At 39.0% G+C, this 24812-nt stretch overlaps 1 protein-coding gene across 1 annotated transcript; it reads right to left on the bottom strand.

The window, feature by feature from the left end:
• Positions 1 to 1710: 1710 nt before the first annotated feature.
• On the bottom strand, positions 1711 to 24210 carry zgc:63863 (uncharacterized protein LOC393372 homolog). The gene is made up of 10 exons (XM_041808993.1): positions 23999 to 24210; positions 21708 to 21762; positions 20870 to 21000; positions 20682 to 20762; positions 17140 to 17326; positions 16936 to 17037; positions 12211 to 12352; positions 11301 to 11485; positions 8586 to 8695; positions 1711 to 5936 (listed from the first exon to the last, which is right to left on the bottom strand). Exons 1-10 carry the CDS (start codon positions 24066 to 24068, stop codon positions 5770 to 5772), a joined length of 1230 nt encoding a protein of 409 aa, XP_041664927.1. The 5' UTR covers positions 24069 to 24210; the 3' UTR covers positions 1711 to 5769.
• Between the last annotated feature and the right edge of the window lie 602 nt (positions 24211 to 24812).

Below are 24812 nucleotides of genomic sequence, written 5' to 3' on the forward strand. Positions count from 1 at the left end.
GTAATAACACATAAATGCCAGCCATGCATCATAAGGCAGTGAACTTTCCCTTTGCAATGTCCTTCAACTTGTATTATTTCACTGTGCATTTATATAGCGCATGAGGCAAATGCTTAAAGGAACAGTTCAACATTTTGGAAAATACCCTTTTGGAAAAAGTCAGGCCAGCTGTTTCACCTCCTTTCAGTCCTTAAAGCTCCAGTGAGGATTTTTGGGTTGGTTATCAAACCACATGGAAATGAATACTGATGTATTTTCATGAGATACGGGATGGACTGTGACAAAAATCAGCTGAGTTTCCTTTGAAAATGTGTCGCCAATTGAGGTTTTACTCATATATAGTTGGTGTCAGCTGGGGGTCCATTGGTAGTAATATTTCCTGCTCATTTATTTACTTTATTATGGCGGGGTGTTGGGGCATTATAAAGTATTTCCTGCTGTTGTCATGATGGTTTAAGATGCTGAATCGGATGAAATTCAGTGTACACCCCAACATGCTGGTTGTTCCAGTGTAGGATGTGTCCAGGCCTGTGTCTTCATCCTGCACCTTCCAATGATGTCACAAAAACTGCAAACTACGGCAACTCCACATGGACAAACCACAATGCTGCTGAGTTGACTGACAAATAAATATTTTAATCATTCATTTTTTCTTCTTATAACTTTCTTTTTACTGTAAATACAGTGGTTTTTTTCATGTAGACCCTTCTTTTGTAGGTAAAACTAATATTTACCTCCACCAAGGAGATGTGATCGGCAGGGTTTGTTATTTAATTTGTTAGTTAGTCAGTTTGTTAGCAACATAACTCAAAAAGTTATGGATGGATTTTGATGAAATTTTCAGGAAATGTCAGAAATGGCAAAAGGAAGAACTGATTCGATTTTGGGAGTGATCCGGATCACCGTCTAGAGCCAGGAATTTTTTGAAAGGATTCTTTACTATTGGGAGATAAGGCTAATGGCAGAGGTCTGCGCTCTCCGAGTGCTTTTCTAGTTTAATTATATAACAGTAGAAAGATATATTTAATGAAAAATGTATAGGCTAATAAAAGCTAAACACTTCATTTGTTAAGTTTAATTTACTGTTTTTCATAAATTATATACAATCATGGACGAAAGTGTTGGCACCCCTGGAATTTTTCCAGAAAATACACCATTTCTACCAGAAATTGTTGCAATAACAAATGTTTTTGGTATACATGTGTTTATTTCCTTTATGTGCATTGGAACAACACAAAAAATCCTAAGAAAAAAAGACAAAATTGACATAATTTTACACAAAACTCAAAAATGGGCCGGACAAAATTATTGGCACCCTTTTAAACTGTGGGCAAATCATTTTATATCAGGCATGTGATGCTCATTTAAACTCACCTGTGGCAGTAACAGGTGCTGGCAATATAGAAATCAAAAATTCAAATTTAGCTGCCTAAGTCCTCAGACGATTCTCGGCTCCTCTTTCTTTTCTCCATGCTTGGTGTGACACACACAGGCACACAACACAAAGGTTGGGTCAACTTTATACATTCTAACTGGCTTCAGGTGTGATTTCTATATTGCCAGCACCTGTTACTGCCACAGGTGAGTTTAAATGAGCATCACATGCCTGAAATAAAATGATTTGCCCACAGTTTAAAAGGGTGCCAATAATTTTGTCCGGTCAATTTTTTGAGTTTTGTGTAAAATTATGTCAATTTTGTCTTTTTTCTTCTGATTTTTTGTGTTGCTCCAATGCACATAAAGGCCATAAACACATATATATCAAAAATGTGTAATTGCAACAATTTCTGGGAGAAATGTTCTATTTTCTGGAAAAATGCCAGGGGTGCCAATGCTTTCATCCATGACTGTATTTTTTTCTCTCACTTGTTAAAATATAGTTTAATACACAAATCATAGACCATGAATGTCTTGCATTGTTTCTGTGCTTTTAATGTTGTGCTGGATTTATGATGTTGAGTTACATTGCTGGCAGAGTCTTCCATGGGTTCTTTTGTTATTGGGGTTTTGTCTTTCTTGTGATGTTTTGCTGTTGTGTTTGACGTTTGTAATTGTTATTCTGCTTATTGTCAAAGCACTCTGTTTTTAAAGGTGCTATATAAATAAAGTTTGTTATTATTATTATCATCCTTCTGATATACAGCAAGAGCAAACTGGGCAAACTGGCCATTTTAGACACTTTAAATGTCACAGAATTAAAATATTTTATTCAAAATGATGTTTCTCACACCTTCAGCATCACCCCCAAATATACAGAAGGTTTAAGTGTGTAACTTGAAGGTAAAGAGAACATCAAAGTATGAATAACATTACAACACTAAAGTTAGCTTTCAAAATTAGCTTCATTGAAGCTAACAGGTTCGCTGTCCCATGGCATGAGCTTCAAGCCAATAAAAATGTGCTACATCACCAGACAGCACAGGCCCTGGACAGACCTGTCAGCCCAGACACATCTGGTACCTACACCGGCAGGGAAGCTAGGCTATTCAGAGTAAATGATGGGTACAGCTTCTCAATATTATTTTGCGACTTTTAGGTAAAAATGGACCAAGAACAAATGTTCGACTGCATTCACATGTAAAGAAAAACAGGTATTCCTTTGCCCACAAGGGTTACCAAAAATGAAGACGAACCATAAGTTTCATTCAAAGGAGCTGTAAGCTAAGCTAAGGGATGCTATGCTAAGCGAAGCTAAGTGACAGCTTGTGGCCATTTATATTAATACATCCATTTCCAGCCATTTTCTGTACTGCTTATTCCATTTGGGGTCATGGGGGGCAGGAGCCTATCCCAGTGGTCAGTGGGCATAGGGTACACCCTGGATTGGTCGTCAATCACAGGACTTGCTTCTATTAAACCATACAAAAATTAGATGTATCCTCCATCCCAGTATCCACTATAAAACAACTACTATCCAAAATGTCAAACCATTTAGAAAGTTTTAGCCCTAACCCTCGAGACTTATTAGATCATTTTTTTAACATGCAAAAAGAAAGTAAAGAAAAAAATAAGATAAAAGCAAACTGATGATAGCTACAAACTCAAGTAGCTAAATTCATAAATACTTAACATTCCTTAAAATTATTCTCTCCAACAGCCTAATTACATGTTTAAACATTAAATAAACAGCCAATAAGATTGTTGCTCTTTGATTAAATACACAGTTTTTTATACTGATGCCCTTAAAGGTGACAAAGCCTAAAAATATAAATTAAACAAAAAAAACCTGCAAATATAAGTGGTGAAAAAGACACTGACCTAAGCAAACATATTAAACTTTCTCTTTCACACACACACACACACACAATATCACAGCAACACAGAGGAAAAAATATGATTTGATTTGATATCTGATACAGTATGACACAGATATGAGTGACATGTTGAAAAGAGGAGAGGCTTTTTAACACCCACAACAGTTCATTGACTGACTGGATGTCTGAATGCTAATTGGCTAGAAGGCAAACTAATTACCTGAGCTACACACCATTGATTGATTTATTGACTGCTTAATAAAGTGACTGATTATCACCTATTAAACTACAGGGGTTGACATTTTGTCATGAGTGCCTGAAACTAACTACCTAATGAGTAAAAGATTGAGTTACCAGTTTAATAACTATGCAGCTCTGCAATCTTCTAAGATAGCCCCAAGGCTAGAAATATGACTTTCTGGATTTGTATAACCCATTCTTCTCTCCAGTGTCGTACACATCAACGCGTGAACCAGTTGAGTTCAATCATCTACAATCAACAAGGTAAACTTCACATTTAGCTGAGCACAGATGTGACACATTAGCTGTAAATCTGATGACGGAGGAGGGGAGAGTGTTGTGACTCGAGTGAAGTTGTGTTTACAGATGCAGCAGGAGCTTAGCTACGCCGGTACGGGCTGATAAATGTTTTAGAATATGAGTCAACAACTAGAGCATACATGGCTGTTTGGAGAACCACCCCTTATGCTCCATACATATGCATGTGCCTCAGGTGGAAACAGGCTGATTTATTAATATTCAGGTTGTGAAATTATGCTTAGACTGTGGTGCCGTTTTAGATGCACGCTGATATGCTCTTATACTTAAAAAATTACAATAAAACATCTCTTTTCCATCACATTTGATAAAATAATGAGCCCATAATTGTAGTGACTCAAAAATACTACGGAGAGAGAACATGGGGTGCAGTTCTGTTGGTGCAAACCTGCTGAATATTTAAAAAATGTGATAGGTGTTTTCCTGATATTCATTCAGCAGTGGTGGGCCACAGCACTGTGAGAAGTACTCTATGGAAGATAGAAAACAGCATTCAAAAGATGTTCTTCAACGCCTGCTGTTGCAAAATGTATCTTTAAGAAATTCAGTGCTGCATGCTGTATTTTGTTCACATTCTGGAGCAGAAAAGGCTTCTTCTGCTTGCCAAACTCTACCGTAAATGCAGCTCACTGACACCTGGAGGAAAGCAATTAATACAGGAGTCTCACAAGTAAAATCTCTCCCTCCATCTTTCTTTTTTTTCTCCCCAGTTTGCCTTCTTTTGCTACTCGAAGCTTTCAGCAGAAAACACTACTCTTTAATAATTTGTGTTCATGTGTCATCGTGCTGGCTACGGGCACTTTTGGCTCTCAGATACGACTGCTGAACCAACAAATGTACATCGATGAAAACGCAACAAAACGAGCATGACAGGCTAAAAGTGAGATTTCAGCAAATATATTCAGCGAACGGGAAACTCAACAAGACACGGGTAAAATGTAGCAACAGTGGTAACTTGTGAGTGTCTGCCCTAAAAAGCAAGGCATGTTAATGTCTCACATGTAGGGAAAGATTTTCAATGTGCATTTTTGTACTAGTTTGTGTGTCCTTTGCTGCTCTTTTGTTGTTTTGCTTCTTATTTGTGGCCATTTTGAGCCTCCTACAGATTGTTTATATTAATTGTTTGTGGTAGGTTTGCATCTTTTGGTCATTAATTTGGGATTTTTGCATCGCTTTGTGAATCTGTTGACAAAACTGCAATCTTTGTTGTCATTTTGTGTTTCTCTGATATATTTGTGTATATACACGTTTTGTGAACGTCTTTGCTATTATTTTGCATCTCTTTGAGGTCATTTTGCATTGTTTGTGGGCAAAATTACAATCTTTTTACTTTTTCATGCTTCTTTGTTGATGTTTTGGAACTCTTCATTGACATTTTGTGGTTTTTATGGTTGACATTTTGCTTCTTTGATGTCGTGTCGTATCTTTTTGAGGTCATTGTGCATTGTTTGCAAACAAAATTGCAGTCTTTGTGGTTGTTTGGTGTCTCTGTTGATGTTTTAGAACTCTTTTTGATGTTTTGTGTTTTCTTTTGGTTTATATTTGCCTTTTTGGTGACATTTTGTCTGTCTTTGAGGTTTTTTTTTTTACCTTTTTGTTGTGACTTTCTCAGTCTTTTGAATATCTTTGTAAAGTTAAACATTGGTTTGCCTGTTAGTTTACATGCTTGTATGTGATATGAGGTCAGGAATATTTACTAATAAACATACAGCATGTACACACACACTCAAACTCATGTACACACATCCTGAGGCTGACTGGTAGTTGACATATGTTCACTGTGGTTGAGTAGCAACAACCTGTTTGGCATCGAGATAACTGACCTCCTCCAGCTCTCCTCTCGGCAGGAGAGACTTCAACAGGTCACTTCAAGTCTTTGTTTGTTCTTTGTCATCTTGAGAGCAGATGTGTTTCTGCCGTCACCATGTGTCTAACAGTCTAAATCCCCACCGCCGTGTCAGAACAGTTGTAGTAACACGTCCGGTCCCCAGTCCAAAGCTGTCTGAGCCACAGCGAACACAGCCGCCCCGAGCGTCGCTGACAGCCCCCACACTGCCATCTTCACCATCCTGTTCCCCTTCCCCCACAGCTGGCCTCGGTCCCGGGGCAAAGCTGCTTCCAGGCCTGAGTGTCGAGAGGACACAAGCACACGAGAACAAGAAAGGAGGGGGCAAAACGTGAGAAGTGGGGAGACATGAAATGGTCAAGGGATGTCAATACACTGGGAGCAGCGAAAAGAAGAGCCAAAACCTTTAACACACAACATAAATTAACAAGCTAACAACCAATCCTGCTCCATGATCTTTACCTGGCAGTGCTCTCATTTTAATTAACTTGATGCCTAGAAAGTTGTAAACTGTACTTACCACTGGCTGAAGCAAACATTCATTATTTGTTGAAAAATCACCAGAGGAAAAGCTTTTTATGCGTTTTTACAGCTCTGCCAAAAAACTTCAGGCTGTGAGGATTCATCCAAAGGCTTTAAAAGTCGGTTATGCTGGCCAAACAATAAACGCCTCATGTTAGTCCAGCATGCAACCCATCATATTTGATTTAGTTTGTTTCCATTAGTTTTGAGTAGCAAGTCTGAGTCAATTATCATGGACATTTAACGACCACTTCAAAAAGCAAGCATGGTGATAGGTTAATAATATACCTATTGGTATGTATAAGCCTGACATACAGTGACTATAAAAAAGATTTAACCCTTGGATCTTTTATCCTTTTGTTGATTTTACAAGTCAATCATGGTCAATATAACTTGACTTTTTGACAAAAAAAAAAAAAAAAAACTCTTAAATGTCACAGTGAAAACAGATTTCTCCAAAGTGAATTATTTAAAGATATGTAATGCATAATATGTGACTGCATAAATAATCATCCCTACAAGTCAGTATTTAGTAGATGCACTGTATGCTTCAGCACCTTAAGGGTGCGCTACTGTATTCGTAGGTCACAATAGATTTTAGCACCAAACAGATTTCTTCACATCCTGAAATCAAATAATTTAGGTTGATTGGTGTTAAACTAGCATTTCAGTACCAGAGCACTGACTGACAGTTGACAGTGATCATGATATGATTAATTAAAGGGGACATATTCTACCCTTTTAAGACAAGTTTATATTGGTCTCAGAGGTCCCCCAAGTCTTTTGCTGAAAAAACACTGTACTGGATTTATGCACAGCTGTTTCTGTGTCTGTAGCTTTAAATGATATTAAGCTGTCTGACTCCGCCCCTGATCTCGCCTCTCTCAGGAAATGGATGTGGCTTAATGGATGTGGCTCTCCTGATCCTACTCTCAGATGGCAGCTGAGAGGAAGATCAGGAGAGGAGGGCAGAACTTTGTTTCAAGAGGGGAGGGCCAACCAAACCTGGAGGCCGTAATAACTCCCCATATGAGGTCATGAGGGAAAAATCTGAGAACAGCTTGTTTCAGAACACATTTTCTGAAAGGTGGAGAACGAGAGGAGGGGATGGAATGGATTTTTCTGGTACTTGATGGGATTGTGGACAGGCCAGGGGCACTTATTTTTGTTTAAAAAGCCTGAAAAAGTAATTTTTGCATAATATGTCCCCTTTAATGTAAAATAGCCAATGCCTGCTGATAAGCACTCACCTATACTTGATGGTGTAGATTTTCTTGCCCTTCACTTCCCAAACAGCAGCATTAATAACCCACACACCAAAATGCATAAACTGTCCATAATTTTACAAACTTTCACCCTGGCAGCAAAGAAGGATTCTCCTCTACTGACATTTTAATGGTATGTAAATATCACAGTAGCTAAGCCATGGCTCAGACTTTTCTGAATTTAATGATTCAAACAGTTTGATGAGTGCTGTTTAAGGGTTAACAGTCACAGACACTTGTAGTTTAAATTTATATTTAGGTTTTTCTGTGGTGGTCAGGTGATATAGGCATGAGTCGTAGTGTTCAGTGGTAGCTGCCACCGTCTTAACCATTTTTTTTTACTTTCCCGGCCTCTACACAGTCACACAGACTCAAACTATGAATAGGCTCGTTTTAATATTTATACAATCCTTTCCATTTCAGACATGAGCCCTAAAATGTGACAGAAACCTTTTCTGCTTTTCTGCCTAACGAGAATAACTTCACAAGACCACTGATCAGCTGACAGGCATTTGGACGCTACCTGTGTCTCTAAGGTTAACTGACTCCTCCTCACTTGCTTGCAAAAGTGAAATCTGGAGCTACACTGTATATCGGCACTCTTTCAGTTCTGTTCTGCATTTCAGTGTGAATGCTGCTAATTGAATTGTGATGAAATGATGCTGGAATGATGTGCATCAATTTTAATAAAGTGTTGTTTGGCCTGAGGGGGATGTTACACCATATTTCTGATTGCCAGTACATCAGAGCCAATATGTCAGATGCAGATGATCATCTTTTTTTTAAACCTACGGGAATAAAATATCTCTTTGTTCTGTTCTGGCACATTTTAATGTTCATTTGATTGGTCTGAAGGGGGTACTACATCATTTGTTTACTTGTTATTGATTGGCCTGAAGGTGGATGCTCTTGCGGCATATTTAATGTTGCTTTGTTCTGAACAATTTTATAAATGAGGATCCATCAGGGCACACTGAAATGTTTGTTCTGACAATGCTTTTAATTTTGATGCAACTTGTAAGAGAAACTGTTGAGAATTCAGTCTCCCTTCACTCTTTTGCACGAGTATCTATACAGTCTGTACAGATATGCAGAGCCCTTCCTCAGGGTCACTAATAAGATTACAGTAACTATTTTTACCGTGTCTGGAGGCGGTGGAGCCCTGGGCCTTTGTGAGGCGTTGGAGAACAGAGTCGGGCCTCTGGTGGAGAGTGGAGAGCTGAAACGCCTGGAAGGTGCTGATGGACAGGCTGGAGGAAGAACAGCAAAGAGGATGAGTTAGAATAATATGGAGGAGAGAGTCAAAGGGGAAGAAAAAATGATGGACTAAGTGAACAACAAACATCCTGATGGATATTAAAAAGCTAGGGGAAAGTAAGAAAGTATAAGAAATCTGATAACTGTGCATCCTTTGTATTAACAGGACTGAACTAACCCTAAGGATCACTCATTCAAGGCCTGGTGTCAGCCAGTTTGTTTACATGCATCTAGAAAATGTTGAATTCTTATGTTGTTATTATGTGATAATGTTGTGAGAGATCGATTTCTCTTTCTCTTGAATGTATTTGCCTCAATCAGACCAGACCAGAAAAGGCATCCTAAGCATGCTCTACGGTCTCCACCCTGTGCTTTCACCCAGAAGTTAAATGGCATAAACACTAAGCATAGCAGAAGTCGCATTGTCATCTCCCTGTGATTATCTTCATTAGCTACAGCAGTGGTTGCAAAAGTGTGAGTTGGGACCCCGCTAGGGTGTCACATGACACTAAAAGGGAGTCACAAAATTCCTTCCAGAAAAACTATTAACTACTAAAAAAGTATATATTTCAAATGGCATATTTTACCCATTATTTTGGCAATATGCACAAATACTGGTATTAGGGGTGGGTAAAAATATCGATTAATCGATGCATCGCAATACTTCCTCCCCCAATTCAATATCAATTCAGCAAATTCTCTGAATCAATTCACCTCCTGGCCAGTGGGGGTATGGACGGAGGACGCACTCGACCAAACAACAACCAACCATAACCATGTTATATGAGGTTTATCACAATTTCCAAGAGGACAGAAATATTAATCAAGTTTATATGCACTTTGCTTTTTCAGTGTTTATACAGAACTGTCATGTTTTTTTTCTTTTGTACTCCCTATGCACAAATAAGTTATTATTGTTCAAATTTTTATTTTCAGATGTTTTATTGCTAAAAAAAATGTGAGGTGACCTACCACGTATATTCACATGGGCATGAAAATAGTTCTAAAAAATTGTCAACAGGTTATTTGTGTATTTCTACTTCTTAATGAATCGACATTGAAGCATTTAAATCAATATCGAATCGAATTGTAACCTAAAGAATCAAAATCAAATTGAATCGTGAGGTTCTTAACAATACCCAGCCCTAACTGGTATGATTTAAAAAAAAGAAAAAATCATAGTCATGAAATCTATGCTGGGACAGTGGGGGTCCATGATCTCTAGCAACATAAGTTTGTGGGTCACAGGCTAAAAACCCCTGAGCTAGAGGTATGGTGTTAATCTCATTTGTACCAAAAAGTAAAGCATGTACATTAAGGAAATGCATGGGGCTGTAAAGTATGTCCATGTTTCCACGGTTCATCTTACAACTGGTTAGCTGCTTGCTATGAGCTGAAAGGGAGCATACACCACCTGCAAAGGTAGATGTGCTTCCTTGAATGAATTTGTACTCTCGCTGTGCATGATGGGGAGGGGACTCAGTAGTCCAGATAAATATCCTAATCTAGCTTTAAAGCATACTGACTGACATTACTTCTTCTCCTAAGCAATAACTTTAAGACACACTGAAAGAACCTGGTAAAAAGAGATTACTGATGGACAGAATGCAGACACAGATGAAAAATACCCTACACTATGTCTTACATTAATTTCTCAATAATAAAAAAAAGGTTCAAAAATGGTCTCATGAATGGTTACGCTCTCACTCACTAAATGTCCTGTGTGTAAGCAGCACCTCTAAATCTGGATGTGTTTTTAGCACACCCTTTTGGCTACTAATGGTATTACAATACACTCCATCATGTCTTCATGATTCATTTGCAAACACTAAACCCATCTTACAGTGTTAATGTTGAGCTTGTTTGGGACTATGGCTCACTGAATTTTATGTATTTTTAAGATCCAGTTGGGGAATAGCAAATTAGCTTATGCTGTGAAAGCTTTAGCATGTGGCAACACTTTACTTGCTTCATACTTGTCCATATACAGATTGGCATGAACTAAATTATAAAATAAATTACTCAAGTAAATCCAGCTTAGTTCTCATTAAAAGTAAACTGAATCAGGCTGGAATACACCTCAATTAATCCTTGGCTGAAAAAAGGCGTTGCGACCTACTTTTGAGTGTCAGACCACCAGTTGAAAACCAAGGTACTAAACAATAAACACTTGTTCTAATTTCACAAGTGAATTTCCTGTAAAAAGGGGGAAAAGCTGTTAAGAGTGCCCTTCCTGGGACAGAGAGGGCACTCTTAACAGGGCACAGGAGCAGGCGATTATACACAGAGGCTATAGTCCTGGTCACAGGTTGCCATCCCAATCCTGACCCTGTTTGGGGAATGTCTTGCCTCTCTCTACCTCCCCACATTTCCTGTCTTTCTACAGCTGTCCTATCCATTAAAAGCCAAAAACTTATTAATCATCTTTAAAAAAAAAAAAAACAGTGGCCTTCCTGATTTTCACTGTGAGTGATCCCACAATGTTCTGTGAGCAAGTGTTTCCAAGTGTCGAATGATCAACACTAACTGGTGTATTAGATCTGATTTTATAAACAGTTTAATCTTTAAAAACTTCCAGTTGCAATAGTTTTCCATCACCTCTTGCGAGACTGCAGGGCTGCCTTCTTGGCCAGCAGAGATGGAGGGTACTGGTCGAACAGATCTTGAGCGTGACCAATCAGAAGTTCATACGGGAGATCCTGAGGGATGCGGGAGAGGAGGTGGTGGACCATGGCCATGTCACACTCTGTCTGCTTCACCTCCTTCTCTCTGTGCAACACGATCTGAGGACGAGGAGAAGAGGGTTTTAACCCTGAAGCTTTAAAACACCAGTTAGCTTCCATAAAGTGAACAGTGAGCGGTTTCACTGCTGCTGTTGAGGCAGATGAAGAGTTAATCCCCTCCTGCTGTGCGCTGCACTCAGCCTTGGAGGAAACATGAACTACATTCTGCTTTGTTGTTTCACACACTTCAAACAGAGCTCTCCCTCTGCCCGGCCCCTTCACACACACTTACACAAACACACACATCCTCAATACAAACAAGCAACATGTACACTAATTAACATGCATGAAACCCATCATTTAAAAAGGCCTCCTAATACTCAAATAAACACCTTCAAATGAGACATGTAAACACAGAAAATAAATGGTTTCTACAAACATACAATCACAGTCTATCTGTAAATATTTCTGCCTGTGCAAGCACCTTAAAGACTGCATTTAAATGTGCTAAACTGGACAAAGTGACCTCCTCCTTGTAGTTGAATTTCTTAATGCTTTGCTCCTCCTCCTCTTTTTTTCCTTATCTTCATGTTTCTTCATACTCTCATTTCTTTCATCTCTTCATTATAAGAGATCTAATTAAGTAGTCCAGCCACCTCACACTACTTTGCCTGCTTCATTGTGTGCAAATACATGACTGTTTGGTAGTGTGTATTTATATATGAGCCCCATGGATTTCTAAACAATGCCACCTACTCTTGTTCATTTCCCGTTTTGCTTCTTACCGTAGCAGCAAGGTAGATTGGCATCAGTGGGTGTGAGGCCAGGAAGAAGTCGTACAGTCTCAGGGTGTGTTTGAAGTCCGAAAGCACGTGGCCATACCAAGTGATGAGCCAGGACAGCGCGAAGATGGTTCCAACCTCAGCTCTAAAAAAAGAGACAGACGAATGCGTAATAGAGTGAAATAGAAAAACAAGACAGTTACAGCTTTAATGAAATCATTTTTTTTAATTTGACCCTATGAGAAAAGTCTGACTGAATTTAATCTTCCCTTAAAGTCCTGGAAGAGAAGCAGCTGGAAAGACAGACAAAACAAAATAATAATAATAAAAAACACTTCCCATTTGATTTATGGCACGAACTTTGAAAAAGGAACTTGGTCTGGGTTAAAAAAGGAAAGGGAAAATATTCAGAATAACTAAGGTGATAGAGGACTGATACTTGACAGCTATGTAAACTATCCTTTTGCAATTTCATGCACAAGGTACAGAAAAAAATGCCTTCAAAAAAACCTTATAACACAGGTTTCCCCTCAAAAATCAGCTTGACCTCAGTCAACAGTAACAACATAACCAGGGTTATTTTCTAAAAGCTCCTCGAGAGCCACAGATGGCATCATGCAACTGTTTGATGAAGCCAAACTATTGAAAATTGGTTTTCAAATTAAGGGAAGGTAGCACTCAGCCTGTGTAAAGAGTCCTGCAACGTATGATTTTCTCATAACCACATCAATTCCTAAAGATCTGGCCTCAGAGAAAACATTTTTGGTTACCTTTTTAGCTGTTCAAAACTGATTCTCCTCCCTGTCTGTCTTTGATGTATGCTGACAGGAATAGGCCGTTATTTTTGACAGTCTCCAGTAAATTGGATACTCTTAGAGGTTGCTGATAAATATTGGATAGGAACATTCAGGGAGGAAGAGGGATAAGTATGAGAGGAAGAGAGAGACAAGAGAGGGAAAGGCAGTGGGGGTTGATGGGCAGGGGGAGGGGTAAAGACAGGGAGCAAAGGGCAGGGAACATGTATGATGACAGGGACATAAAAGAGATAAAAAGAAGGGGGAGAGGTGGTACATAAAGGAACATAAAAATAAGAGGGAGCAGGACAGGAAAAAGGAAGAAGAAAAGAGGCAGAGATGAGAAAGAAGGTATGAGGAAGCAGTAGTGCTCAACAAAAGTCTGCTCCAAACTTTGAAGTGGGGTGTTGTTTATCCTGATGTTTTTTCTTTGAGTGCAAGCGCTGGAATACTATATTTTGTTGTTGCCTGTGTGTGAAAATGGATAATTTGCAGGTACAGACATTTCCAGCTCAGCATGTATAATCAACAGGCAAAAAGGTAAAACATGCTGCATATGTCGATCATTAATTTGCTAAGATTGTTCAAAATTTGTTTTAAGGCTTTCAGCCTCTACATGGAGCGGATGTGACAGTGGATAGAGCAGAAAATCAGGGAGAGCGGAAAGACATGAAAGGAGCCAGAGGCTGGGCTTGAAGCTTTAGACTTGAGAAAACATTGGACAAGCCGGAGTGACATCAGCCATTTGGCTACTTTTGAAGCCAGTCAGCAGCTGCCAAATTGAAAAAAAAAAAAAAACAGTCTCAACTAACTTAAGGTCAGCCTAGGGATAGACAAACTGGTGGAGCTAAAGCTTCCAGACAAACAGCAACCTTGCACCCATATCAGCCATGGCTGTAATTATGCATAACTGATATCCAGCCAAACAGTGATAAATAAAACATGTAACCACACACACACAAACACAGCATCGACTTATAAATTCATGAACTACCTAAGTCCTTTCATAATTATGTTTCTTTATATATTTTTTAACAAAGCTGTCAACATGTTTCTCTCTGTTGTAAAAACCAGCTCCTGCAGCCAGCCTCAAGTGGACACTTAAAGAACTGCAGTTCTTCTGCACTTCAGCTTCTTGGCATGAATCCAGGCTCTCTACATGGAAGACAAGCTTCTGTACATGGGGTGTGACTGAACCACTAGGCCATCAGTGCCTGTCTTTGCCAAGATTTCAAATTCATCTAATTTCCTAACGCCCCAGTATTAACCTGTAGTTGCCTGCAGGAAAATCCACTTTTGGGAAAAGTTGGGACATTGTGTAAAATGTAAATAAATCCCATTCAAAACATGGAAACCCTATATTTAATAACAAAATGCGATGACACATGTTGAAACTGAAAACTTCTGTTATTTTTGGAAAACTGTATGTGCCTCTATGCCCACAACACCTTTAAAAAAGCTGGGACAGTTGCAAAAGACAGTTCTAAACTGAACACTGCACTGTTAATAAGATTAACCTAACTTACAAAAGGCTGATAATATGATTTATTATAAAAAGAACATCCCAGAGAGGCTGAATCTGAGGTAAGGATGAGGAGGAATTCACCAGAGACCGCTCTAGATTCTACAGTACATAATAATGCTAAAAGGTCTGAAATCAGGATTCATGATGGGAAATCATAAATGTGATTTAAAATGTAGCACTTTAAACATCTATTTTCATTTACATTTTACACTTGGGAAATGTGGTTGTGTATGGTTGTGTCAAATATTGATACAGCAGCATAGAGTATATTCAGAAAGTATTCAGCCCCCCTTCACTCTCCACAGTTTTGTTGTGTTGCAGACCTGGGCTTAATGGGTAATGGAAGCCTCTTCTCAGTACAAAACATGTGAAAGCCCACGTGGAGTTTGGGCTTTCATGTGTTTTGAACCGGGGAGAGGCTTCCACTTAGCCACTCTGACATAAAATCCCCAGATCAGTCAAGGGCAAGTGATGTTTGTCCCTCTGGAACTTTGTCCCGTCTCCACACAGGGTCTCTGGAGCTCAGAATTACCATCAGGTTCTTGGTCACCCTCCAGTGATTGCTCAGTTTGGCTGGTCAACCAGCTCTTGCAAGAGTCCTGATTGCACCAAACTTCTTCCATTTGAGACCTATGGAGGTCACTGTGCTCTTGGGAACCTTATGTGCAGCAGACTTTCTTGTAGCCTTCCCCAGATCTGTGCCTTGCAACAATCCTGTCTCTGAGCTCTGTAGGCAGTTCCTTTGGCCTCATGGCTTCTGATATGTATTGTCAGCTGTGAAGCCTTCTATAGAGTGGTGTGTACCTTTCCAAATCATGTCTAATCAATTCAGTTTACCACAAGCGGACTCCATTCAAGGTGTAGAAACATCTCAGCGACGACTGAGAGAAATTTCCTTTCTCACTTTGTCATGATGGTGTACTGAGTATAGATTAATCAATAAAAAGATCATTCAAATGGCTGTAGTATCAGGCTGCAACATGACAGAACTGAAAAAGCGTGGGGGTCTGAATACTTTCTGAATGCACTGTATCATCATCCTTATTGGTTTGATTCAATCATCACATTATATTGTATCACAGGTGCCCAAAATCTTTATCTTAATTCTAAAAATGTCCCACACTAAACAGATTTCCCTGCCAATCTGTATCACTATGCTACTACTGAATGACTCCTCACTGTGGGGCTTATAGGATGATTGAGGATTACTTTTACAAAAGTTAACTGGACAAAAACGAAGAAGACAGAATCGGTGAAAAGAAAGATGCATGGTAAGAGGTGAAGCTTTCACCAGTTTGCAGTTTTTTTCCTTCTATTGACCAGATATTTTGACATCTCATGATATGATTGTCCTGTAATATAGCAACTATTACTGGAACTCTGTGTTAATATTTTCTTCTGTTGTAGGCTGTAAACTGCATTAAATCATATCTTATTCTGTCACAAATAAGCCAGCTATTCTCACCCCCAGTTAACCACCTGTTTAAACCCATCCATCCATCCATCCATGTTCTATACCGCCTATCCCATTAGGGGTTGCGGGGGGCTGGAGCCTATCCCAGCTGTCATTGGGGGAGAGGTGGGGTACATCCTGGACTGGTCAACAGTCAATCGCAGGGCTGACATATAGAGACAGACAACCAGGCACGCTCACACCTACGGCCAATTTAGAGTTACCAGTTAACCTAATGAGCAAGTCTTTGGTGGTGGGACGAAGCCAGAGTACCCGGACAGAGCCCACACGCGCACAGGGAGAAGATGCAAACTCTGCACAGAAAGGCCTTGGCCGGGAAGTGAACCAGCGACCTTGCTAACCCCTGTGCCGCCATGCCCTGTTCAAACCAACATGAGTATATCAATAATAGCAGATCTGCTGCATTGTGGTATTATTATCATGAACCACATACCACATACAGTATCAGAGAGAATCATGAGTTACCCTGTGATTCCCACCCCCATTGTTGCATATTAAAAATGTGTTTTTCTATTGTTGTTTCAGTAAACTGTGAGAGATCATGAGTCTTTTTCTGGTTAATTACCTCACAAATAACGGTAAATGTGGTGCAGAGAAAAGCCTCTAAAACATCTGTTGGACCATCTGATAGTAGCACTCCCCTTTGAGACCAATCCTGATGCTTTTCAACTGAGGTTTAACTATCAAAAACATAGCCCTCTCCTCCCGCTGTAAAGCTTACCGGTGAAGATCAACACTTTGATGCCCTCTAGTGGTCGTTACACACAAGTTCCTTACATTAAACATTTATAAAGAAGAAGGGTAAGATGTCATCCAAAATTTGGAGTGCATCTCTCTCCAGCAGACAGGGATAGTGTGCTCACTTCAACACTGCAAGTGCCAAGAGATGTTTCTGTTTTACAGGATGATAAATAAGTAAGTGAAAGTCAAGTTACCTAATCATGAAGTCATGTAGTTCTTTATCAACCTGCTCCAGTATGGGCATCAGGTAATTTAAAATGTGCTTAGTGCTGTCCATGGTAGGATCCATGAAATCCCTACAGACAGAGAGGACAGAGAAGATTGCCACTAAATCATGTGAGAATTTACTTCAAAGTGACCTGTTATAAGCTGATTAAATGTATGGAGAAATCAACAACCTAAGATGATAGTTGGACAGTTTTTCCAGGAGGGCAATGGCCATTCGCTCTCCGACTACCAGCAGCAGGGAGACGGCCACGTCGTGGTAGCCCTGGTAGTAATGGAGCTGAGGGTGTCTTTTCAAAACCTCCAGTATGATATCAATCAGCTGCTCCTGAAGCGCAGCTCTCTCTGTGGATGGCATACCTGAGGGAGAGAGCCAAGGATCAGCACATTTAGACAACACAGCAGGGCTGCTCCAGTATGGTACAAATCATAATTGTGACTATTTTGATAGAGAGGTCCCGATTATTAAACAAGATTACTCAATGATTTTTACAACATCTGCATCACATGCGTTTATGAAACAATTTGAAATTATGGACATTTTGAAAAGAAAGAGGCATTGAATAAAAATGGGAGTAGAAAAAATATGGACAGTAATTAATGCATTTCAGCAGCCTTTTCCAAACTTCAGTGTGCTGTGGCCCAATTTAAAACCTGAAAATTCTCCAGGGCCCATCAAACTCTTATACATCCATTTCATTTGCATTGTGCAAACTCAAATAACTCCAAACATCACTTTTCACTTCTGCTATCCAGCTATAATAATAATCACTGCTTACAGAGACACACAATTTATTAGGGATTTTCAGAGCAACAAACAATTAACAAGCAACCATTGTTTGCATTCTTTGACCAGTAAAGTCACCTACATTTTCTTATTTATATTAATCTTATTAACAGAACGTTGCAACTCTGCAAACGCTCCTCGTTTTGTTTTTTGTTTTTTTTTACAATTATTAACTTTCAAACAAATATTTATTGATTATTTAAAATGTGTTTGGTTGGTTGGTTTTTATTTATTGTAAAAGACTTGCCCACCTGAAGGACCTCTGGGAAGCACTGCATTACACTATAATCCCATCCTTGCTCCATCAGCTGCATCATTATGTCTGGTTATAAGGTTGTTTGGGATATTTGATCTTGTTTTAAATGTTTCTTTTTTCATATCTCATCAAAATTACAGACCCCAAAACAAACCTAGAAACATCTTTGATTATTATGCTAGAAACTCTGTCCACACAGATCCTATGGATCCTGCCTGATTCCTTTAATCGGGGCTTTATGAAGGACAAACACGTCTGCTTTCTCCAAATAAATAATGACCCATAGCTTATCTTGGTATAAATATCAACTTATTAATACTTACTGTTACAATTCTGAAAGTAGCTCATGTAATTAGCTTATTAATCTCATTATGTCTCTTTGTACTTATTCTTTTGTTACTTATAAGGGGTTTAGTGAATTTATTTTTATATAATCCGAAATAGTGCAGTCTTCAAATCTACTTGTATTTGTATTACTCTGCTCCTTAGATTTGATATGAATAAATACCTTCATTCATAATCTTTATTCCACATTTTATTTGATCATAACATACAAGTCATGATAAAGTTTGTTATTTGAAAGTTAGTTTGCAATGGTTTGATGTTTAACTGACTGTAGCCTTATTTGAGCTTTTGTCATATGGTCATCTAGTTGTTTCTGTGTGCAGTTTAGATAAATAAATCAAAGTCTGGCCCCTAGCTACTCTGGATTTTTAACTGCAAGCTATGAGCCTTCTATTTTGTTAATTGTCATGTCTAATATCGTTTTAAGGTCACCATAATGCAGACTTAATAGGCATGAAGAAAGATGGATCAACAATACTATAAATGTATTTCATTATTCCAGGTTTAAAAGACAAATATTCTGATTAGGTGGTTTATTACTTCTATTTGAAATAAGAAAATGGCTCAATTAGAGTAAAACAAAAGATACAGTTAGTTGACTGGGAAAACCTGAAAAATCAGATACGACCATGTAAATCCTTAGTCAGGGAAACTCCCAATGTTCACACACAAGACCTCATTTTTAAGAGAACTTCTCACAGTAAGCATTTTGGCTTTCTTGCTCTTTTGAAGCTTAGGATAAAGACAGAGGTGAACAAAACTGGCCTAAGTATCACATGATGTTAAAACAGCTTCACTTCATTCCATACAGTTTTTTCATTATGATTTACAAACACAAGTTCAAAAAAGATGGGACATTATGTAACATAAACAAATCAATTAAACAATACAGAGATGTGAGAATCCTTTTCAAGCTATTTCTGAATGAAAACAGCACAAAGACAAGATATGTTCTTAAAAAATATCTTTTGGAAATATGCACACTCTCTGAATTTAATGCTCCAAAAAAGTTGGATTAAGGAAAGACCTGCAAATTTGTATAATGCTGTAAGAACACCTGAAACATTCCAAAGGTAAGAAGGTTAATTGGTAACAATTGGTGATTGATAAAAGTAGATTAAATCATATTTAAAATGAAAGCCTTCGGCGTCGGTGGAGCAGGCGCCCATATGCAGAGGCCATAGTCCTCAATGCACTGGTCAGGGGATTTGATTCCCAGTCTAGGCACTGTTTGATGCATATCGTTCCTCTACTACCTCTCCACATATTCCCCATCTCTCTTCAGCTGTCATGTCTGAATAACGGCAAAAAAGCCCCAAATAATCTAAAAAAGGCCATGTATCAGAAATATCCAGAAGCTGCTGACTTCTCTTGGCTTAAGACCTAGATTGTTATCAACACAAAGTTCAAAAGCTGTGATGGTGTGGGGGTGTATTAGTGCCCATGTCATGTGTAAGTTGCACATCTGTGAAGGCACCACTTATACCGAAAAAGTATATACAGGTTTTGAGGCAACATGCGTCCATTCAGACAATGTCTATTTCAAGGATACCCCTGTTTATTTCAGAAAGACAAAGCTAAACCACTCCACCAGCATGGCTTCACAGTAACAGAGTGCATGTTCTAATCTGACCTGCATGCAGTCCAGACCAGTCTCCCATTAAAAATGTATGGCACATTATACAGCACAAAATACAACAATGGAAATGTGCACTGCTGATTAACTTAAGATATACATCAAGCAAGAATAGCAGAGAGTGTCTTTAGTCTTACAGAGTGTTGCTAAAAAAATGATGTAACACAGTGATAAACATGCACCGCTCACAGCTTCTTTAGAACATGCTACAGGCATTGAATTCAGAATGTGCATATGTTTCCGAAAATCTTTAAAGTTGATCAGTTTGAAAATTAAATACATTATCGTTGTGCTTTATTCAATTGAATATGGGTTGAAAAGGATCTGCAAATCACTAGATTCTGTTTTTCTTCACATCTTTGACAACATCCTAACTTTTGGGAGTTTGATTTTGTACTTTTTCTGACAATATTTCATTTTTACCTTTGTTTCAACAGACAGAGAGGTTCATAAAGTAAACACTATGATTACATAGTTTCCATTATTTCCTAACATGTTGATTTTGACTAACATCTGCCTCTTGTGACATTAGAGTCCTCCCTGATCCTGCTTTTACTCATTTCATTAATTATTAAGCCTGTACACTTGTCATTATGTTGCTGTTAGTATGTGAGTGCACTTTGATAAACAGCAACATGCGCTATGCTGCTATCATTAGAGAAAATGCACACATTTACACATGCTCAGCTACCTTTAGGGAAGCGCTTCATGGACCTCCTGACATCCAGGACTACTTGATTGAAGTCCTTGTGGTTCTCCCTCACATCTCGACCTACAAAAGAAGAAAATAAGTGTTACTTAAAATCTTTGTAGTTGTTGGTGAAAGTGTCCCTTTCAGTACATCAGTGGAGTAAATATCAGTATATGTCAGGCAGTCACCCGGTTTATGTGGTAGATTGTAGACGTTGATATTCAGTAGTTTGGGCCAGACTTTTCTCCTCAGTTCATCAGTGAGCAGACCTCCTTTACTGACTGCTGCTCTCCTCAGGGTCTCAATGTCCACCGGATCACTGTGTATCCAAGAAGCAGAATTAGGACAGGTGTTTGAAAAGATTTTCAGAACAACGAGACAAATGCCTTTCATTTAATGGTTGTTTAATTCAATCCACATTTGTCCAACACTCTGGCACTATGCTGTTGAGTGTCCAGTGTTGAATACATGGATTAAGAAGAGTGTTGTTTTGCTCTCAGGCACTGAAATCCTTTATTTACAAAATCTGCCAACTATTTTCAGCATGAGCTTCCCTGTGCCATTTCATCAAGTCCCACGTGCCCCCTGTAACTAACGTCTTCATGATCCACATCACGCAATTCATCGGGGCACATTTGAGTAATCTTCATGTGTGAAATTAGCTTAGCAGAAAGTGATGAAGGGCACTGTCTGTGGATAAATGCGAGCCATCTAATTGTGGAACAGGGAGCAGAGGAGACGCTCCCATATGGGAAAAGAAACGCTGCTCTGGAGTTAATTGAGCGGTTTAAGACTTCTACAAATATGTACTTCTGGAGACAAATGTAGGGAGGGCCGACAGCAGAAGAGAACGCTGTCTTTTAAGGTGCAACTTAGTAAGAGTTCTAAAGTTCATGTCTTCAGCAGAAATCCAAATGTGACACAATCCTAGGAAGTAACTAAATATTTCTTATTGACCTTTTTAATGTAAAAAGAAAGAGATGGAACCCTAACAAACACATGCAGCTGCTTATTATTCTTCCTCACCTGAGTAAAGCTTTGTTGATTTCAGCCAACTTCCTTTTCTTGCCACAATCCGGTTCTGGAAAAAAAAAATGGGGTGATGTAGAAGGAGGATGAGAGACAGACATACAGTATAAAGGAGGGGAAGAGGAATGAACAGAGAAATACATATTTGAGGAAGAATGATGAAGAAGATGGAGACAAGGTGGGGGAGAGATTGGCATTGCGTGTTAAAATGATGAATCAAAAAGCAAACATCAGAGGAGAGTTTTAAATATGGACTAGAGTTTATGTGTAACCCTATACACAAGTATATTTTCCCCAGGTAGAAGGTGGTATACATTACCTGATCAGCATCACTGTTTTTATAATGCATTCAACCATAATTTGCACACACACATAAGATTTAATGTCTGTCTTATTTATCTTATATTGAATTTTTCTTTCAACTTACCTAATTAACTTTCTGGACTGTTGTGATGGTACAAAACATCTAAAAAGTAGTATTAGAGATAGAGCCTTGAGTTATCAGGCCTCTTTCTTTGGGTGTCATCTATCAGTAAGGGTCCTAAAGGCAGACACCCCACTGATTTTCTCTTTTAGATAGAGCTAATCATTAGGGCTGGCTCCGACATGGAACGGCCCCTAGTTATGCTGCAACTGCTGAAGGACACTGGCACATGGAGCTCCTCTCTCTCCCCTCCTTTCTTGCTCTCTTTTTATGAATCCAATCAGATTACTTGCGTATAAGTATTTGGTCCCACCTGTTAATTACTGAATTCAGGTGTTTCAATCAGACCTATTGCCACAGGTATATAAAATCAAGCACCCAGTCGTGCAGTCTCCATTTGAAAACATTTTTGATATGAAATGGGTCACTCTGAAGAGCTCAGTGACTTCAAGTGTGGTAGCTACTGTGATGAGATGCCACCTATGCAATAAGAAATTCAACCCTACTGGACACGTCAGAGTCAACTATGAGTGATATAATTACAAAGTTTAGAAAAAGCCACTGAGCCACAGAGCAGAAGATCAACAACTGCTAAGGTGCATGGTGCACAAAAGTCGCCAACGCTCTGCTGATTCCATAGGTGAAGAGTTCCAAACTTCCACTGGCCTTAGTGTAAGGACAAAAACTGTGCAGCAGGGGCTTAATGGAATACATTATCATGGCCAGGCACATCAACAATGGACTGTGGAGCAGTGGAAACATGTCCTGTGGCGTGACCATGCTTCGCTGTTTGGCAGTCTGATGGGCAGATGACAGGAGAACAAAACCTGCTTGACTGCAATGTGCCAGCTGTGAAGTTTGGTGGAGGAGGGATAATGGTATGGGGCTGTTTTTCAGGGTTTCAGCTGGGCCCCTTATCTCCAGTGAAGGGCAATCTTAATACTTCAACATACCAAGGCATTTTTGACAATGCTATGCTTCCAACTTTGTGGCAACAGTTTCAGGAAGGTCCTTTTCTATTCTAACATGACTGTGCCCCAGTGATCAAAGCAAGGACTATAAAGACATAGTTTGATGAGTTCAAAGTGAAAGAACTTGACTGGCCTGCACAGAGCCCCGACCTCAACCCCACTTTTGGATTTAACTGGAATAGAGATTGCAAGCCAAGCCTTCTCGTCCAACATCAGTACCTTACCTCACAAGTGCTCTATGGAATAAATGGCTACAAAGTCCCAAAAGTAAAGTGTCTTCAGATCATTTTTCCTTATGAATTGGCACACTAGGAACACAGACTGGTTGATTCGTGCACTGTAGTGATCTGAGATCAAGTTTTACCTATGATCTAACTTTCTGAATGGATTTAAGCAGTAAACAATGGTAATTATTGTCTAAAATGGCAGAGGCAGTTCTTCTTGTTTGTTTTGTTTTTTCTATTGTTACACTGAATGAAACCATGACTATCTTCTTCTGTCTATGTAACAGCTGCGACTTTCCAAACCGTCCAGCTTGGCTGACGGGCTGCCACGCAAGCACCACTCACTGGAGAGATAAGTAGTTATGACAAACTTTACAGAAACCTGGGGTAAAATAAGACAACGAATGGTTAAAACGGGTTAGGGCCACTTTGGATAACTCGTGATTCGTGTTTTCTGCTTTCGTTTGTGCCGGCTGGCTGCAGTAATGGTATTAAGTTCACCGGTATTTCCCACATTCACTAAGCATGACAAGTGTGTACCTGCTGTCAACATTAACCCTAAATGATAATCATTTAGACTGTTTTCACAGGATTAGTAGGCATTAAGTGTCTTTAATTATTTCCAGTATTTTTGTTTGACGCTACCTGCTTTGCTATCTGTTGACTTACCTTTTGAGACGGATCCATTTCCATTCACCGCAACTCCTGCTTTCTGTTTCTTGCCCTTGAGCCTTTTCATTACCTTTAAAAACTGACAACCAAATCAAAAACTTTGTTTAATGCCATAGGAAAGCGGGCAGATAAAAACACGTCTCTATACAGGTAAAAACATTGATAATAGTTGGCTATATAAGAGTACAGCTCCGAACAGCTGCCCACAGACAGTCAGTCTAACTTAAATGACACCGGTAGGCAACAATTGGTCAGAGATGACACGTGACACAGTACGCGAAGCCTATTGGCTGCCAAAAGATTCGCGCTGCAACCGTACTTGTTTGTAGTTTCGTGGCTTAAAATGTAGAGGAAGTTGTGATGAGGTATTTGATTTTAAGTTTAAAAAGTATTGCTCCATTAAACAGTGGCTTGTGACAATTGCACATCATAAAACTCTGCTTTATTTTTCAACTTTTCACATTTTAACTGTTTAGTCTACAGTAACGTACAGCTTCATTATCCGCAATTAAATATGTAAAAAAATAATCAGTTTATTACTTAAGCCTCTTATCTGTAGGCTACTAGTGTTTTCTAACTTTCTCTTTTTTTCTTCAGATGCCCATCTCTACATATACAGATAACAATGAAAAATCAAGTTAAAACTGAGGGTTAACCTCCTAATTTACACACATTATAAACAGTACATTAGGGTTACAGCAGTCACTGAGAAAGCATTATGGCAAAACAAAAGAAAACAGTTTAGACTTTGAGGAAAAGAATAAAGCTCAGAAAGCAGGAGAAAGATATACAAAGTTAGCACAGTGTTTCT

This window comes from Cheilinus undulatus, linkage group 16 (genome assembly GCF_018320785.1).
Source record: "Cheilinus undulatus linkage group 16, ASM1832078v1, whole genome shotgun sequence".
Taxonomy (NCBI): Eukaryota; Metazoa; Chordata; class Actinopteri; order Labriformes; family Labridae; genus Cheilinus; species Cheilinus undulatus.